General features: G+C 40.5%; 1 protein-coding gene across 1 annotated transcript; it reads left to right on the top strand.

Moving 5' to 3' along the window:
- The first annotated feature begins 8,505 nt into the window (after positions 1 to 8,505).
- On the top strand, positions 8,506 to 19,617 carry snphb (syntaphilin b). The gene is made up of 5 exons (XM_061272854.1): positions 8,506 to 8,696; positions 10,724 to 10,836; positions 15,984 to 16,091; positions 16,439 to 16,588; positions 16,694 to 19,617. Exons 2-5 carry the CDS (start codon positions 10,787 to 10,789, stop codon positions 18,528 to 18,530), a joined length of 2,145 nt encoding a protein of 714 aa, XP_061128838.1. The 5' UTR covers positions 8,506 to 8,696; positions 10,724 to 10,786; the 3' UTR covers positions 18,531 to 19,617.
- The last annotated feature ends 623 nt before the right edge of the window (positions 19,618 to 20,240 follow it).

A 20,240-nucleotide genomic window follows, 5' to 3' on the forward strand; every position in this document is an offset into this window, starting at 1 on the left:
AGAAGTAATTGCATTAACCTGTCAAAAGCAAATTTCAAATAATGAAACAATGGCTGAAGTTATAATTTAACTGATTAAAAAAAAACTGTAATATTATAACTTAATGACTTAACTATAATTAACACTTTTAATATGGTTATTCTTGATTTTAATTCATGTTCCAAAAAAGGCTCAGAGAGCTAAAGGAGCATAAAAAAGATATATTTGCATTCAGCACAGCAACACGACTCCCTGACAGAAAAGCGCATGCAATGATTTAGAATGAGAAGATGCTGCCAGTCTCCAAATTATATGATGAAATTATTGGTCAGTGCCCCCAGAATGGCTCAAATTGGAATCCTGATTGCAGCTCCATTAGTATGAGATATAGATGCTCAAACAATGAAATGGATGGATAATGTGATGAGAGCAAAAATGATGTGAATGAAACACTGCGGCCTTGGTTGAAACCAAATGCCGCCCGTGTTCTTGCAGGTCAATTGATTTTCCAAAGGGACCGTGTGAGACACTGGAACGGTTGTCAAGGCTTACGCCATGTTGTGGACTACCTGTCCTCATTAGGGTCACGGTTGAGCCCCCATCCACCAAGCTCAGAACTGTGATGTAATTGTGCTCATCAACCTTATTCAGTTAGTTTTTGTTGTTGTTGTTGATGTTGATGTTCTTGCAATGTTGGTTTCCTCCAGTGATAGCTTTGGTATTGATGTAGATTTGCAAGATCAAGAGAAACTGGTAGATATCCAGAGTCAAAATGACCATTCTCCAAAAAGCAGAAACTACAGCAAAACAAAAGAAAAACGACAACATAATGAGGAAAGCCGTAATTGAAAGAAGACAGCATGGCTGAACGCAAGGACAGCTGATTGGCTGTGACAGCTCTAATACCTGACCGACAATTTACACAACACGGATACAGGAAAGGCCTGAACAAGACAAACCTAAACTAAGAATTCTCAGACTATTAAGCAACAAAAATAATTTGTTGTTCCAAATCGGAGTAAATGATTTACTGAAACCAAGAATAAAAAGTCGGCATGTGGTTGTTTTTCAGTCGTCTTTGCCGAAAGAGCCGTTAGGGATAATAGTTTACAACTCAAATCAGCCAGTCAATCTCAACTTATGTCGACAGGCATGAAATCAATGGAGCTGAGTTGTGGCGTTAACGCCATCGTAATGAAACCCAGTTCGTGGTCAATAAACGCTGCGATTGCTTGCCAATCTGTGTTTGTGCACCACGGAAGTGAACCATGACAAACATCTGAAATGTTCAATAAGGAGCAAGACAACAAACTATGTAATTAAAGTTGTGAAGGGAAAAACAGCAACAGGGGTGTGCGGATCGGGATCGAAGCTCATTTTAAGCAGCAGACACCAAACTTAACCAATCATTAGCGCTACTTCTTGGCTTTAACTGGATTGGAAAAATAACGTGGATAAATTTGCGTGACATAAATTAGTTCAAGAAAACTGTCTCTCCACTATTGTCACTTCAATGAAAATCAGATTGCCTGTCTATAATGTATCAATGGATGGATGGATGATGTTTTTGAATTTAGAAACCACACATTTTGATGTCCTAAATATTTCTCTCATATTCTTCTGCAGCTCATTCTGGTGTACGTACATTGTTTTATGTGATTGATGAAAACCTTCCCCCACAAAAGCCTCAGATGGACTTTAAAACATTTGACTTTCTCTGGGTTAACATGCCTCACCATCCAAATTTAACTGTTTAATTAATCTTTTCATTTAGAGCAAGATCATCTCCTTTAATCAAAAAAGTGAGGTCTGAAAAATCATGATTTTTAATTAAAGCTGTGCTTTCATTCCCAACATTCTTTGACTTTCGCAAATGCCGCTGTGACAAAGTCAAGCTCGACAAGGCGTGCAAAGAAACATGTTTATAGTTTGAACTCATTAGTCAGCTTTCACTCTGATGTGCTGACAGATTTTTCAGAGTGACCGAACTGGAAGTTAAAGAGAGGGAAAGGTTGATCCTGAAGTTTCAAGCTGCTTTCAAAGTTTGTTGCTGTTGGTGAGTGAGCATTACGCCATAAAAGATTTGTGAGATTGATGCAAAGAGCATTCTAGTAACAAATGATTATGAGTCTGGCTAGAAATAGGATAATCCACAGTTCCACTCAAATCTGTCTGGTTTTTCATAGGAAGTAATAGAAATAGCGTCACACTTTTATTGACATATACATAATTGTGATGATGTCCTCCACAGGCAGTTATCAAATCTGTCTCATTGGCAATTACTCATATCCGATTTTCTTTCTCCCCTCTTTTGATCGAGGGGTGAGTTGGATCTGAGGATATCCTGTTTCATACCTTTGTCACTGACGTGACACATATCCACACTTGACCAAATGGGATTTGGATAACACAGCCACACATAGCACATGTATGCCGGTTGAAATTTGTCAGATTTCAGCCATTAAATTGACAATCACAAAAAGGCCCACCTTCCAAGACGTGCTAAATGTGTATAATAATGCAAATTATACACATGAATGGAATTAGATTGGCGAAGCAACATCACATGAATCGATAACAAAGGCCAAGTCTACTTTTCTGATGTGAAATAGCTGACATTTCAAGAGTGTGCAACATAAATGAGACAATGATGGCTCGTCATGGATTGCTACACAGAAAAAAAAGCCAACTTGGGACATTATGGACTCAAATAAATAAAAGTCACAAATAATCAGCAAAGACAACGTGCATTCAAACATTTAACTTGATGTGGTAAATGATGATGGAGAGAGTCCATTATGGCAAGCTCACAAATGGCAAGGCATTATATTTTGCTCTACAGCTGATCTGATAAAAACACCAAATTACTCAAGGGAAGTCAGAACATGTTCCTGGATTTATCCTTTTCAAGTTCAATGATTGAATGGAACATTTTAATGAAGATGTGGCTGAATTTGTTTATACCGTGGAACACGTACAACTTGGAATCTGACCAACGTCTATCCAACCATCCATTTTCTAGTGTACTTTGGCGTATAGCCAGAAGAGTCACAGGGTTAAACATGCAAACTCCACTCAGGAAGGCCTGAGGTGAAACTCAAACACAGAAGCTTGCGGCTATGAGACCCCTGGCTTTTCGCTGTCCCTTGTATTGTCCCCAGATTGTGGAGATTAAGTGGTGGCGTAAAAGGAAACTGTCTCAAGTGTTAATGGATGTCAGCAGCCTTTATGTTGCTTAGGAGGGGGAGTCGCTAAGTCAAAAAAGACTCAAGGAGTCACGAGATGAATAAAGCTTGCTTCTTGGCTCTCAGAAAAGATCAATGTTTAGAACTTCAAGACAGGAGGTTTAAATTTTCGCCAAAAGAGAATGGACAAAAAGGCTTTGGACACACATCAGTTATAAGAGAACCTCAGAGAAGTTGGTTGAAAGGACAAAAAAGAGAAATCACTCAAAGACACCCACAAATCTTGTCAAAAGTGAAATGAACTAAAGCCATCACTACAGAGGGGGCGACCAACTGCACATGACGATCAAATGTAATTATGTGAAATTTTGTTGTTTTAACGGGATTAAATGTTATCATACTATCAGCCAGGCATCCATTTTCTGTAACCGCGGGGGAGCCGTAGCCAATCATCAACACAGCAGACATGTTCAATGAAAAAAACTGCAATAAATTGGAATAGGAACAGAAGCCACACCACCACTACACAATCAATGTCTTTATTTTAATGTCACTATGTTTGTTTGAGTGTATTCGTCTATCTGAATTCACTTTAGGATTGTGCGCCTTCAATTCATTTTCAACGTGGGATAAATTCAGAGAGCAGAGCATGCCCTCCAGCCAGCATCAGCACTTGTAACGAAGCCAAACTAATTTCCCAGCTCCAATCATCGTTTCATGATAGAAATGGAGTCAAGCACACTGCAGACAGCCTTATCGCTCCTAAGCATGCATTTCCATCTTTGATGAACCATTTTGTCGCCGAGTAACAACATCAAACAGACGGCAATACCAACAAACGCTTATAGTGAATCTAGATTTGTCCAAATTTGTCAATTAGCACCTCAAACAACTTGGTTGGCTACTGAGTGGAAGTTGAATCCGCGCCTCACATGAAAACACGTCAAATGCTGTCATCATTTTAGTGCTTTAACAATAAGTATGTGTTTAAAAATGACCTGACTCTCGAGACAACGCAATACCAGCAGACAGCAGACTTTTTTTTCAATCAATAAGCGCAGAACAGTTTGGAAGCTCTTGTCAAATATTTTCTGTTTTCTTTTATTCTACTCATATGTGATTAGTTATGAGATTACTTTTTCAAATTGAGTGCCACCATCAAACTAGTATGCCAGTATCAATATATTTTAAATGAGTATTATTCAATTTGCCTAGGCTGAATTTGTAACTTTTTTATTTTTATTTTAAATTTGTAGATTTAATTACTGCAGGTGTACCTATCAGTGTGTGTTCATTGATTATCTTGAAACTTTCAACAAAAGGTCAGCCTTTTTAGACAGACTTGCTCTTTGGCTTTGTGTCTTTTTTTTTCTCTTTTTTTTTTCTTTTAAATGAGCTCTTTTTGTTATGCGGAGAAACATCGGTGGCATTAATTTGAGCCCCGACACTTTATCATTTATCTTTGAATTATGTTTTTTAATCAAGATGGGATTAAAAAACTCCATTTATTCCTCTTTTCCAGGTATAAATTCTCTTTGCTGATATATTCCTTCTGCATTGTGCTGTGTACTGATTTATGTTGCAGCGCTTGCCGAGGCAGCTGATTGTGTGTGTGCACTGCTAGATTAAAGAGATTGTGGCGAACATCAGAGTGGGTTTGGGGGATTTTTCAAAAGCTGATGATATTCAAGGATGGAGAAAATATGAAGTAGGCTGAGATGAAACCTTCCATATGACATTTGTTTGATGGGATACACACAAGCTACTGAAGGAAAGGAAAAACAAATCAGTGGACTTTTAGAAGATGGTTGGGTCAATGGACTTCGGCCCTTAGATTGCGGGAGCAGCTCTAGTCGCACAAAGCACAAGAAGAAGAAGAAACGTTCCCCACTCTGATCTTTTGCTTTTTTGTTTTGTTTTTGTTTTGTTTGTTCGATCGAGACACAAAGTGGAAAGCAGCTGGCCTTTCACGGTCAATTTCATGTCTCACTTTTAGTGTGTGTGTGTGCGTGTGGGTGCGTGTGTGTCTGTGTGTGTGCGCCCATTTACATAACCGTTTTTGAAAAAGATATGCACACGTTCAGCAATCGCCCTTCCACGTATACTCCCGCAATAAGAGAAATTAATATGATATAATATACGATGAACAAGTGATGAACAAGCGAACAATGCTATTACGATTTTGGCTGTAATCTCTTTTGTTGATGCCATATGATCAAACGCTGATAAATTTGTTTCCTTCACTCTGCCATGTTTTTTGGCCATTTTCTATTGCGCTGATTGTATTTAGGGTCAAAGTGAGTTGAAGCTTTTGCCATGGTTGACTACACTCTGCCTCTGCTAATGTAGGTCATGTACACATTTAAAGTATGCTTCATGCAGAGATGCACTGGGACCTAAATTTGGCCTGAGAATACTCCCTAGTTATGTTTGTATTATTGCTCATGTTTTTTGTGACGCGGAAGGGCATTCAACATGCACCCAAACATATTCGTCAATCTATCCCGTAACGCAGTTTTATTTATACAACACTGACTGTCTAGTTTTCTGCTGTATTGAACAGAGAGATTATTTTCAGCATTTCTCAATAGAAATATATCAACTGCAAATTATATTTGGACATGGCACTTAAAACCATCTTTCATATTCAATATGTAGCATGTTTGGTTATGTTTGCCAACAATGTGTAGTTACTAAGATATTCATGTTTCAAATTGTGATAAATGCTTTGGAGCATTTTGATTTTTTTTTTTTAATTTAATTTCAGTTTTTAAGACAATTATTAACTGTGTGTACTGTGTAACAACAATATATTATTTAAGTAATTGTAGTGTCTGCTGTCTGGTACCAACAAAGTAAACAATTGAGTGTGTTCTCATTGTGTAGGTCAATGTATGGAGCAGCCACAATGACCTTTCTCAAGAATTTTCAATATCAATAACATCTATGTTATTGCCCTTATAGTTCCTTGCTTAAATGGAATTAAGTCCTTAGGGATAGTCACATTGTCTCGTGTTGGAAAATTGTTTAGTTATTTGCTGCAGTGATAATTAAGTTATTAGTTGATTCATTTGCATATCAGGTAGATACAAATTTTTGATGTACTACTATAAATGAAGCAAAGTGAATAATAGAATATTTGTTCAGGTACTTTAAAAACAAGTTTTACTTGTGTCAAAAGTGATATGTGCTGTTAAATTTATCCAACGACACATTTCACACAGTCAAAATCCGACATATGTTGACAATAAAGAGCCAGCACACATTGTGCAAACGCTGAATGAGGAAGACATGTTGCGTGTACGATCAAGACACTTTTTTTTAGGAGGGGACACACACACAGCCATCCACGCACACACACACACACAATTATAAATGAATACATTTTCTTTTTAACATCATCTGGATATTTACTCAAAGCATCCACATTCTTTGCTTGTCACTTTACAATGTAAACGTAATAACACCTGCTTCAGGTGAATTTACTAATGAGTTTCATTTTTGTTGCCAAAAATGCCAGATAGATAGACAGACATACTATATTCTATATAACGACAAATCCCCCCACAGTGCCTTACAGATGAATGTGCCATGAGAGATTATCATAAATCATCGAATATAATTGGTCTGACGATTAATACACATGAACTCCTACTAAAAATAAAATAAAAACAAACAGCGTCACAGTAGAGGACTGATTAGCACATCCCCCTTGCAGTGCAGAGGTTGTTGGTTTCTACTCAAGATGGCAGAAGGTACAATTAACATGTTGTTGCCATTCATACAACAGAATATTCACTCTGTGTATAGGAAGTGTGTCTGCCCTACGTAATACATCAGGAAGCTCAATATCATTCCACAAAAGAAGTGTCTGAAGCTAAAAGCTCTGATTCCCATTTAAAAAAAATCTGAATGTAATAGTGGGTTGGCTTTCTACCCGGTTGATAAGGCAACACAAAACTCTTCATGGGATGATGGTGCCTGGCCTCATACTGTTTTGTATGTACTAGATAGAATACTGTTTACGATTGTTCTTGGAGTGCAATACGTGGAGGAAATAACAACAGGTTTAACAGGACCACTTGACTTCCTTGCTTCAGTAGTGTCTACCTTCCTCCTGACAACAAGGTAACAACCTAAATTGAGCAAATAAATTACTTTTAGCAGCTGGGAAGCTGTGTTGTCCATAATCCCTCTCCCAATTCTTCTACTGACTGTTAATAACATGTTGTTCAATTTTCTTCCCATCACATGAAAAACAGCCAAAATGTTTTTCATCGTGCAGACTCAATTGTTGCACTTGTTGGAATTTGGCATACGACAGGCTTGCTATTTACATATTTTTAAACATTTGTGTTGATATCTATTATACAGCCACAGGCATGAAAGCAATTATGCTTTACAATCAATTTGGGGCCAGTACTGTTTTTGGCAAGGCCGCTACTTTTCTTCAGTCACATGTTATGCAGTTTAAGGTTCAGATCTGAAGTCACAGGATATTGAGGGCCCCAGCAGAAAATATTGCAGGGATGGCACTACACCGAGGCTTGGGGTGCTATAGCCCTATTAGAAATTGGTGTAGGCCCACTTAAGCCGGTACTGCAATTTATTTGATATTCGAATATATATTTTGAAATTATTATTAGTCAAGACTGAATGAGTATTGGCCAATACAGGAGAGAAAGCAATCCTCGAGCCGTGCTTGACATATGTTGATTTTGAAGTGGCCAAGCCCAGTTCTTCGATGGATGAGTCTCACACAGTCTTTTAGGGGCAATTCCATGCAATGTGAGGTGCACTGATCTGATCTGCTACTCCAGGCTTCGAAGATTTAGACTTAGACTTAGTGCAGTCGAGCGTTTGCGAAAAATGATCCATGAGTGACATCTGTTGGACAATAGTACGCCTTGCATTTGTTCTCAAACGTTATCTGCAACACTTCAATGTGTCCGCTAGTCAACAGCACATGCAAAGTTGCTGCGTATTTAAAATGCTTTGTGAATACTTTATGAATGTCCTTGATAGTTAATAACGTCACCGCATTTATTCACTGATTAATGAGTGCATTGAACTGTGTGTCATGAATAGCCTCACCCAAACACTCACCTCAACAAAATCTACATGTCATATGCAAAACATGACCACACGAAAGTATTACCAGACAAGTTAAAATAAATGAACTCACAACAATTATTAAACAATGAAAGACTAATCAGAATATTTCGTGATATGAAAATCATCTTGCACCATTTTAGTCTTATTTTCCTTTAAATAATGTGACGTAACATGACGCAGAAGTCTCACTCTCTATCCACAATCCGCTTGTGTAGTGTGTGCATGCATCAATCCAGTGCACACCTCTTGCCTCCGCCCCTCTCCCCCTTAGGAGCGCACCTCCTCCCCCTCCTCCTGTGCCAACATCCCCTCTGCATCCCGCAGAGCTCTCGGCCACGGGAAAACATCCCCCCCAAAATGGAGCTCCTGAAGCCGAGGGAGGACTAACGCAGCGTCCGCTAAAGGGGGAGTCAGCTGGTAAGAAGCCCGATGCATGGTTTTATCATTGGAAGCCGCCGGTGGATGCAGTATGAATGGATTTTGTGTGCGTGCATCAAGGACACGACTTAAATGTACACAAGCTGCATGTCTTGTTTTGGAAGGCTCTCGACGGCACTGTCAGTTTATTTTGAAAGGGAGATGATGCTTCGCTGTTATGCCTGTCGGCTAGAAGCTCACCCTCCTTGCAGTGTGTGCTGTCAGCCACGCCATTATACAAACGTAAGGTCGGTAAAGAGGCATGCACGGTGCACAACCGTATTAGTGGCGTGCATGATAGCGGGCCCTGAAGTCGTGACAGATTTCCTGGCGCAGCAGTTTGACCTTGCAGCATTTCTGCCAGTGGGGACACACCTGACGGATGACACCAGCTTTTTTTTTTTTCCCCCCAAACATTAAGATGTGAGTACACATCATGATTTGAAGGCACGAGATGATTTTGTAGAGGCGAAATAACTTAAGGAGAGGAAAAACATTGCTGTTTAATACATCAAAACATATCATAACAATACCCAGATGCCATAGAAATATGCCCCCTACTGTCTGTGAGCAGCATAGACATGACTTATGATGACGATGCAACAGAAGGCCACTTGTTTCTTTTTCTATATGCGTGACAATAGTATTGATTTGCGGCAAAAATGTGAAAATCACCAAGATTCAAGAAATTTCAATATTCTTTTATTCCTGCTGCTGTCTATTTAATTAGATCTATTTTAACACACCAGTGTTATTCTACATTATTCTCATTTATTGACATCGAGCATTCAATCAAAATCCCCAGTTATCATGCAAAATACACTTCAGTGGCTGTAAGGAGTCTCAAAGAGGCCATCAGAACAATATTACATGCATTGTAAGTGCTCTGAAGCATCATTACTTGTTTTCAATGCCATCCACGTTGCCAAGTCAAAAAAGATAATCATAAACTCCTTGGCGGGTGCAAGTGATGTAATAGCATTTAAATGTGACATCCATATAACTGAAGCAGTTGAAATACCCGTCTTGTTTCTGTTTAGAAACGGGACTCCCTCCTCAGTAGTTGTAACGCTACTATTTATCTTGGAAAGATGAATGTAGCATCACACTGAATGATGACAGATGAAGGAAAACAGATACACGTGCAGTCTCCACCCACGAGCTATTTCTGGGATTCACTTCCTAATAGTGTGATCATACTGGCCGCACCAGATAGAGGACAGTGCACAGCCGACCTCATTATTCACTTTATAGCATGTCTCAATGACTTTGTTAGACATGTTAGTCATGTTACATAAAAGAGCTATGCAAAGTGCTTCAGTGGGTGACTGGTGATGTTGTGTATCAATCATCAAAATAGCAATTTCAGTTTTTAAATGCAAAATATTGTCATTTTTTTCACGGTTAAAGCTGTTTCCAGGTGACTTAATAAAAGGTCAGGCATTAATTGTTGATAATACACATTTCAAGACTTTTAGCACACTTAATATTCATTTTTTAAAATTCTGGTTGAAACCATTTACCTTTTGTTTTTTGGTAGCGGGGTTCCGTTTCATGCAAATGAGCTATAGTTGCACAAACAAAGAGTGAAGCTGACTGTGCAGTCTGTGCGTGGAATGACTCATCATGTTTCAGTCTGATTAGATGTAGAGAGATGCAGTTTCACTATTCTATTAAAGTGGTACCTTGAACTTGCAGCATTAGCTTGGAATAAGGTCTAGTGAGGCATGGGATGCTCATTAAGACTCGTCACAAAATGAAAGATATTAGATTTTATTATTATATTATATAACAATTTTCTGTTGGTGCTCAAGGAAGCTGATATTGGCCAGAACGCTGGGCCATAGCAATTCTGTTGTCAAGATCTGTCACAGTTCATTTCCTTGTTTTAGTGTCATAGTTTCGGCTCGCCCCTCCCCTCCTGCGTTACCTGTGCGTGCGTGCGTGCGTGCGTCCGTCCAAATTTCAAACATTTGCGAACCATCACTCCGGAATTTCTTTGACATCTTTTTCCTCTTTTCAACAAGGCTCGTCAGCCAGCTGATAAGAAGACAGTGAGAATAGCAGAAGCTGGAAGACTGCCTGGCCTCATGTCAGCCCCTGCTCCAGCCAGTCGGAGGTCTGCATCGAGCTCCCGCCGGTAGGTCTGCAACAGACAAAAGGTTACAGATGCAGGTCTTAATGAGCTCACATTTATACAAAATTCTTACATTCATATTTCAATTGTGTTGTACTTGGGGAAACTTCAGGGCTCCAATATATTCAGTCATATATATGTAAATATATATATATTTTTTTCACATCTTTTTATTTTAAAAACATCGCCATGACAACATTTGCCATGTGTGAATACTGTACAAAAGACATTTCTGGCAACATAAACATTATTTTAATGCATTATTCACCTATTCATTAATATTACAAGAATGAACAGCCTTTAATTAAATGTGTTTCATGAGCCGGTCAGCCACAAAACTGACTCAGCCCTCTCTGTTTTCTTCTATTGAGTCAGCAGTTTGTCTAACTTGATATGTTTCTGTCCAGTCTCATTGTGTCAGCTGTGGCTTAGATAATGTGATGACAAGTTTAAAATCTGCCTGGTGGTCAGACACCTCGCACCTGCTGACCAGCAAAAAACAAAAGTTTGTTTAATTATGTTTTTCCTTCAGCCATTGCTTAAAATATTAGGAGAAACAGAAATACATACAAAGAACAAAACAATTTGATGTTTCACATTCTCATTTAACTATTAAGATTAAGTTGAAAATGAGAAGAAATGATTCCATTCAAATGAATCAGTTCACACACAGATTTGCATCTACATTTTATTGTTACTTTTAAATTACACAGTTTATGTATTACCGAGTGCATTCCATACATGACACTCTACTCATAGTTACACGTTTGTCTACAAGGCGTGTGGCTCCAGGTGCAAACAGGTTGTGTGTAGAGCAGCCGTTACAACAATGCAGGAGTCGTGGTGGTGGTGTTGCCATGGCAACAAGCATCTCCAGATGGCTCAACAACGTGGCTTTGGTGTCCCCCTGTTTCTCGTCTCTCCTCTCCCAGATTCAACCCTCTGAAGGCACTGCAACCCAAACGTCGCTTGCAGCAAATATTGGCCTCCTCGCCCGTCCCGGTCCCCAGGCCGGAGTCCGGGTCGGGGTCGGCCGCACCGCTTGTCACGGCGCCGGTAGCCATTCCGGTGCCGGCCCCCCCTGCGTGAGAAACACCTTGGTTCCCCTCTCAAAGAGCATGCACCATAGCTGTTGCAGCTTTGGCATGCCTTGTAACCACGAAAACAACAACATTCACAAAACAGCACGTGCGACAATGCTGTTTTTGCTCCCACGCTGATCTAGGATCAGGGTTTCCCCCCTCAGATTGTACTGATTGGATGCAGTTTATTTTTTCCAAGAGTCTGAATTATTAGTGTCTAATACGTAAAAACTCAAATGACATTCTGGACCAACAAATAATGATACTCATCCTCCCGAGTGAAGTTCTGCAAGAACTACGATGAGGGAAACCTTGAGCCACTCACAGTTGATCTGCACAAGGTAGATCTGCACTGTAATGCTCAAGCATATTGATGCTTGTGATTAACGGCCCCCTGCACTATTCGCAAAACAGCTGATTTGTGCTTGAAAGACAAAACTGTGATCACCGGTGCGCAGTGGCGATTTTGCAGAATGATTTTGCTCCGTAGAATTCTGAAGTCAATTGAAAATACCAGAAGCAATACAGAAAGGAGGAATGCAATTCAGAAGTCACACACAAAGGAAATTACTACGAGACCACTTTATATCACAGCTATGTAATGAAATTATTATATTATGAATTATAAAGATTTTTTTTCATTACTTTCCCTAGCCAATATCATCCCTGTCCTGCCCTAAAATATTTTTTTCTTAGTTGAATAGGTATCTTTTTGCTGGAAAATACCTCCAAGTGGCAAGTAATTGTAAATATGAAGTGAAATGAATTCATTTATTTTTATTAATTTTTAAAAATGCTAATTTTTCTTCTTTTTTTGTTTACATTTTGACAATAAAAGTTGAACAGAATGCCCCAAATTATTCCTACTCTTTCTGTAACACATTCAATGTTTAAAGGTTATTAAAATGTTCCAAATTAACCAATACAAAAATCGCACTGGTCAACAGAAAATTCGAATCAGAGATGGCTTCATATTCAAATTTATTAATTTACTATTTAGCACAAATTCAGTCCATCAATTAAACTGATTAATAACTGCCTCATATTTCTTAAAGTGCAATTCTCTGAGTCATTTTCTTTGTGCGTGTGAATCTTTATACTAGAAAGTGTATTCCCGCCAGCTCTCCTCAGCTTTATGTGTTGTGCAAAGGAACACTGTTATTATACTTTTGTCTCACGAACCGATTCCTTCAGAACATTTTATTTCTATTTAAATACGCCACTGCTGGTGATCACTGGTTCCCAAAAGTTGCTCAGTCAACTCTGCTCACAGTCGGTGAGTCACCAAATGACCTGTAACGCGTCTCTTTGCATGGTAGCTTTGGGATGGCTATTAACTTGCTAACATTATGTCTAAAATTATTCAAATGCTTTCTCAATACAGGTAAAGCCAATTTTCTTAAAAGTATTACAATGCAACAACTGTAAATTATTAAACATGGTCACATTGGAATTTCCACAAATATCAATTGTGTAAAGTCAAATGAGCAGCCGGTTTACTTGGTCATGAAAAATTAATACATAAACATGCTGTCAAGTAGTATGAGAGGGGAAAAATCCGATAATGTAATGTGCAGTACACTAATGATGCATCTTTTAGTTTGCTAGCCAGGATGCAATTGGTTTAGAATAATGGTTCTAAACCATGCATAAGTTGTAAACATCACAGTTGAAATAATTCCAAATCAGGTTTCATGTTCTTTCTTGGCGAAAGAGAGAAAAATATACACACAGCATAAGCTTCCAATGTGGCTGCTTTCAAAACTCTTGACCAACTGTCACCAAATTGTATGTGCGCATGTTAAGGCATGTGTAAAGTATTTCCTGAAAATATTAGAACAAAACTCGGTTTTGTTTTTTTTATTCACTTCACTAAGTAATGTTGCCTCTTCTAGTTTTTTTTTTTTTTTTTTTTTTTGCATGCCTGCTTCTGGCAACGTTGCTCTCTGAACATGCTCAACATCGCTTGTCGATGCAGGGTGTTGAGTCTGGCTGCAAACTTGACATTGACGTCCTGGCGGTGAACAATTAGATGAGGTCTCTTTGCTCTGACAAAGCTTTTAGAAACCGCCTCTCGTGGATGCACTCAACGTTTGAGTGCATCTTGATATTTAGCCTCTTAGGCCATGTCCACCAAAACATTTGTCTATTTTAAAGCATAGATTTTACAGAGCAGGCTCATTTCCTTTGTAAGACATGTTTTGTAATGTTGCTGTGTATAGTATCAAGCAGTGATGAGCAAGGCCTCCTCTGTAGGCTTTAACACCATTACAAGAAATGACCTTCATTTACAACCTAAACTGTAAAATTTGTCCCATCAAATGTTATCAACTTGTTTCCCCCAACAGTCTATTTTTTTAATTTACATTTCTTTTGGTTACACTGCTTTCAGTACGTGTATGTTAGATTTTTGCAGCGAAATTAAACCTAAGGCTCAGGGTCTTCTGAATAGTTAGTGCTATCTGATGTATCTTAAATTATATTAGCAAAGGGACTGTTCCCTTAACCAAGCAAAATTCAAATTCAGGGCAACAATGACATCATTTTTTTTTTCCTGTCCTTTGATTTGCTAGTCAGACTAAGTCAAGTAAGACGAACTGCTCCAGATGATGTTGATGGCACAGGTATTGGAAGGTTGGTTTGCTCGCTAATTAGTTAACCGAAATGAGTTAACCCTATAAAACGCAAAACACAGGCTATGGAAGAAACCAACCAAGAAACCACTTTGAAAAGAATTGCATATCATATTTATTGTCAGTGTAAGCTTTACAGTCCACTTGAATTGGGTATAAATGGACCCTCCAGATTCTGCAAAGCTGCAACAGAAAATACTTTGTAAACCTCTGCTGCTACCTACAGCACTGCTTTGTTATGCCTGCAAATGTCTTTTCACAACATGTTAGACTACAAATCTGTAATGAGGCTTTTAGTGAAATACTCGTGTATTTGTGGACATAGCCCAAATGAATGGTTGTGTTCTTTAAGATGCACATCATGTGGTCCAGTGTCCTGTGAGACCTAACACCTTGTCATCTCTACCTGGTGTGTCAGGTTTGACTATTGCAGGTTGATAGAGCTAGACTACGTTCCCATGGAGACAGGTTACATGGTGTCAATGCGTCCGACTAAAGGCTATGCATCCAGCGCAAAAGGCCACGCTTCCACCAAGTCCCCGGAACGACATAGCCGTCCAACAAACTCCCCCTCTACCCCTCGCTCCCGGTCTGTCCAGAGCCTTTTGTCTGTGGTTCACACTCTGCAGCATGGGAATGATATGACACATCATGCTGTGTGAATGATTCATTGTGCTGTTACATTGTGTGAAACACATTTGCATATTGAGTTTCTAGACTACAGTGGACCCTCAGAAAGACGAAAGAACTCTGCTGTCAATTCTCTTGGGAAAATGATTGAAAAGTAAAAACTTGAGCTCAAGGAGAAACTACCGTAATTTTCGGACTATAAGTCGCGTTTTTTTTCATAGTTTGGGCGGGGGGGGCGACTTATACTCAGGAGCGACTTATATGTATGTTTTTTTTTTCACTTTTTTGGGCATTTTATGGCTGGTGCGATTTATACTCCGGTGCGACTTATAGTCCGAAAATTACGGTAAATAAAAAAGATAGTTGTTTATTTGACTTCGTTTACACTAACAAAACAATTAACTGCGGTGTACCATATTTTCGGATGCCGGAAGTTCAACCCCTGGAACTAATTCATTACTGTTTGTTTATAGTCCTTATGGGAAAATACAATTTTGTGTTTGAGAACCGAGTGTCCAGTGTATTCCAAAGAGTGATCTTGTCTGGCTTTTTGTTCGTATCCCATTTCAGTACATGTTGGCTTTTTCATAACATGAACCCATCCCAATGGATTTGTTTCTACTGTAGTTCACGAATGTGGTTTTGTGGCAACACTGAGCTTTTGTGCGTGTTTGTGTGTATTTGGCACCAACTCTTATTTGTTATTTGGCACATTTTATTTTTCTCAAACAGCTCACAGGTGACCTTCACAGGGTTGTCTGGAAGGTGTTATAACCTGCTTTTCTCCTTTTCTATTTGGAACCAGGCGGTCTCCTGCAGGCCCCAGCAACAGGGATCCTCATGGTAATGCCTCCCTCAGTAGCAGCAGCAACTCTGGCTCTTGTAAAGGCAGCGACTGCAGCCCGACCAAAGGGTAAGAAGATGTTTTGTTGTACGGACTACATACAAACCCACACTCTCGACTGTACTAGTTTTTACCCACGTAGTATGTATATAAGGGTTAAACCTTAATCTTCCAATACCTCTACATCAACTCCAAACCAGTCCAGATCTTTCCAATACAATACAGCATTTCACAAGAATTATTCATCAATTACACAACAAAAAATCTATGTAAAAATAAACTACGTTATACTCACCAGAGATGTTTATTATTTATACACATCTGCACAGAATTCAGACTCAGAGTTCAAACCCGTTAACCCAAAAAAGATTTTGAAAATATATCACGTTTGTTTTCCATCGTTTTGTGTCCCATAGACGTCACCAAAAGTACATCTCATGTACAGACAACCATGGTATTCGGCCCCCGCCACCAGAACAGTACCTCACACCTCTGCAGCAGAAAGAGGTGTGTATCCGGCACTTGCGGGCCAGGCTAAAAGAAACCATCAACACACTGCAAAACAGGTTAGCATTGAGAATCTATCCAGATTCTTCTTTTTTACGGTTACGCTCTAATTTCATTTTACTTCCCTACTTCTGTGATGACTTTTTTCCCATTTACTTTCTTAGGGACACAGAGATAGATGAGTTGAGAGAAAAGCTTTACAAAATGCAGGAGGACTGGGTGGAGGAGGAGTGCCACCGCGTGGAGGCTCAGCTGGCCCTGAAGGAGGCGCGACTGGAGATCCAGCAACTTAAACAGGCCGTAGATACGGTCCGCGACAGGTTGAGCGATGCCGGGGGATTCAGCGGTGACATCGGGGTCCAAAAGTATTTTCAAGACATCAACACTCAAAACCACAAGCTCGAGAACCTGCTGCTCAACATGGAATTAGCTCAGGTGGGATTAGCCAAGGATGGGGAAGCCATAGCAGGCCGTCGGACCCGTGTCGGGGGTTCGGCGCCAGCGTCAGTGTCTGGGGAAAGTCCAGGCGGAATACCAAAACCAGCAATAGGAGGAAGAGGTTCTTGTTCTTGTGATGCATCGCCAGCTCGTTCTCTGACCCGTAGCTCCACCTACACCAAACTGAGCGATCAAGCGGCAAACCGAAATGGCAACAGCGCCGATTTTCCTGGTCTTTCAGCTGATGGCACTCAGGATAGTGGCTTTGTATGCTGTGGGGAGAGCAACAGTGTGCCGAGCCGGGCTGACTTGCTCCTAGAGGCCGCCTTCCTCTCGGAGGAAACTGCTTCATTGCTCAACTCCTACGCACAAACCTTTTCCCGCGCCACATCCAACTCTTTACCTCACACATACTCCCAAACCTTACCTCATTCTTTCCCTCACAACCTGTCGGTGCCCCACACGATGCCGCACTCGGCCACCTATGAGAAGCTGGGCGAACGCCAGTCAACATTTCGTTGCGGTATAGGTGGAGGCGGCTGCATGAGCCATCCCTGCTTGTCACACCACCTGTACCTACATCCCCTACGCGAGACGGGCATTCAGACCGAGAGCTGTCCCATCCCAGCGACATCAGGTTGCCCATCAGACTTGGATACCATTGCTGAACAACGTACCTTCAGATCCCAGGCCTGCAGCCCTACTTCCACGTGGATGTCCGATGAAGGAGAGGAAGATATAGACTCCATCACCACCACCACTTCTCTAACCAGATCAACTGTCAGGAGTGCGGCCACAGAGCCGATTCCATCCTCCAAATTGCCACGGGTTAATTCCATTCCGCGTTCTGCCACTGTGGGCTGTTCCATGGAGAGCCCTTCATGTGAAGGGAAGGAGGGCATGAAGGAAGATACAGAGGAAGAATCTGCTGCAGTGGACAATCAGGGTGAAGTACAGGAACAATCAAAGGACGTTGCACTGTGCAGTTCAGCAGAGAGAAAGGAAGGCCTTTGGATTGTAGAGGACAGACCGTTTGGGAAATCCCTGGAAACAGCCAACAGCAATTGCATCCGGGAAGCAGATGGCCTAATTCAGACAGAAACACCAGGACTAAGCCCATGTAGCCCAGAATCCCCACAAGGTGAAGAGCAACCTCACACCTCCCAGCCAAAACGAGTTGTTCCCCACGAGCAGGGGGCTGGTGTCGGCATTGTTTTGGGAGTGCACGACAGCGAGGATGATGAGGAGCCCGAAACCGAAGAGCAAGGCGATCAAGGCAGTGCTTCAGCAGAAGAGGAGGCAGACTCCGCCTCGTGTTCCGAGCCAATACAGAAAAGCTACTGGAGTCGTCACTTCCTAGTGGATCTGCTGGCAGTGGCGATCCCCGTGGTGCCGACAGTGGCGTGGCTGTGCCGGGGTCCGGTTCGAGACGGGCAGCCCATATACCACTTTGGGTCACTGCTGAGAGGCTGCTGCACTGTGGCTCTGCACTCGCTGCGCAGGGGTGGGGGGTTAAGGCATTACCCCGCGGGCGGGGGGGACCTTGGTGGATCTCAGATGTGAGCGTAGTTTCTTCTAAATTCCCTCCATTAGGATGTTCAACCATCACCATACGGCTTTTAATTAGAAAAGGTCTGGTGACACATAGTGAACATCCCGCCTTGAAGGATAACTTTGGAAAGAGCTTATGTGCATTAAGTGAAGTGACTGGGTTGTCCCAAGCACTCGTCTGAGGCAAGGAGCTGAATGTGCTGATTGAACTGAATGATCAATAATTGGATGTTGAATGCTGATTGTTTCGTTTTTCAAATGCAGGGAAAACTTTCAAGGTTTGTTGCTTGCTCAACATTGCAGACTCACCGATGACTGGAACTAGCACTTTGTTGGATATGTACACAAAATACTCTTTGGTGTATGTTCAAGGACCTGTATCGTCTCCTGTAGACAAACTAAGATTCATTCATTGAGTCAAACTCAAAAACTCATGTCTCTCTTGTGCTTAAAGTTCTTAACAATTCCATTTCAGGTATCATAAATGGGCTTTCAGTATCCCATCTTTTGTGTCTTTTGTTAGCACCCTCAAACTCCAAGTGTCCAGTTTTGTACATATATATTTTTATTTAAGCCTTCCTACCCAAATGCTTTCATTCATCCATCAGTTTTCTCTGCTCATCAGAGTCACAAGTCAGCTGGAATCTATCCAAGCTGACTTTTGGTGAGAGACGGGGAACATCCAGAACTTGTCACCAGTCAGGCAGAGTCCCCATATGCTTCCATTCCAAACCAAACTTGCACCTTCATATGACAACCCTTTCCCTCACCAACAAGTTACTAAATGTAGATACTAGCGAGCTGGCACATCACACACTGGCTCAATTTGTCTCCTACTGTGGAACACTCTGCTGTACAGATCTCAAAGTCCTGTTGTCTTGCTCAACTGTCATGTACCCTCCACTTAAGAACAAGTTTCTTCTGCTATGCATTGTACTAGTAGACATAGAATAAAAATAACCATTGCACTTGTAGACAGAGGTCCCTCGGAGGTGGAACACAATCCATTTGTTCAGGTTTGAAATTGTCAGTGCAAAAAAAGTTATATTAGTAACTTGTGTGAATGGTAAAACTTACAATAAACACAAATACAACCAAATGTTTATGTAACAAGTCTTACCTTTGTCTATTTATTGGCGCAAATGACATAGCCATTTTGTATAACCATTCCTGATACTCTCATGAAACGTTTTACATTACACACAAAAAATGCTCGAAAAATACAAAATAGAAAATGAGCTTGCTCAATCTCATCTATTTTGGCATCTTAAATTTGAAGACAGAGTTGTTTAACCACCAAAGGTCAGAAGGTTTTTTGTGTGAAAGTGTTTATTTTGCGACAATGTAAATATGTAAAGGGGTTTAAGTGGGAGACTCAAAAGCTAAGTGCTAACATGTCAACAAAAACAAGAACAGTCTTACACCTTGTGAAATGTAATTTGGAGACGGAATAAGCGACATGAGTTTCTTTGCGTTTTGATTTGCACTATTGTTCACTTTATGAATTGTAACCAATTACTTGAATTACTGTAGCTGTCCGGTATGCATATGGAACTCATTGTTAATATACAATTTAATATTTTTCATAGCTTATCATGTCCTATAGGTATGGCCATGTGTCCCAGTACTTTTGTCCATACAGTTTACATTTTGGAACGCTGATGTAGTATAACAATAGTGGAAAAGAAGCTGTGGCTATGTAATATTGTGCAAGACATCAGG

Source organism: Syngnathus typhle, linkage group LG2 (assembly GCF_033458585.1).
Source record: "Syngnathus typhle isolate RoL2023-S1 ecotype Sweden linkage group LG2, RoL_Styp_1.0, whole genome shotgun sequence".
NCBI classification, from domain to species: domain Eukaryota; kingdom Metazoa; phylum Chordata; class Actinopteri; order Syngnathiformes; family Syngnathidae; genus Syngnathus; species Syngnathus typhle.

Coding starts and splice junctions, on each gene's coding strand:
- snphb (XM_061272854.1), top strand. CDS start 10,787: ATGTCAGCCCCTGCTCCAGCCAGTCGGAGGTCTGCATCGAGCTCCCGC. Junction 10,837..15,983: donor TCTGCATCGAGCTCCCGCCG/GTAGGTCTGCAA, acceptor ATTTGGAACCAG/GCGGTCTCCTGCAGGCCCCA. Junction 16,589..16,693: donor ATCAACACACTGCAAAACAG/GTTAGCATTGAG, acceptor TTACTTTCTTAG/GGACACAGAGATAGATGAGT.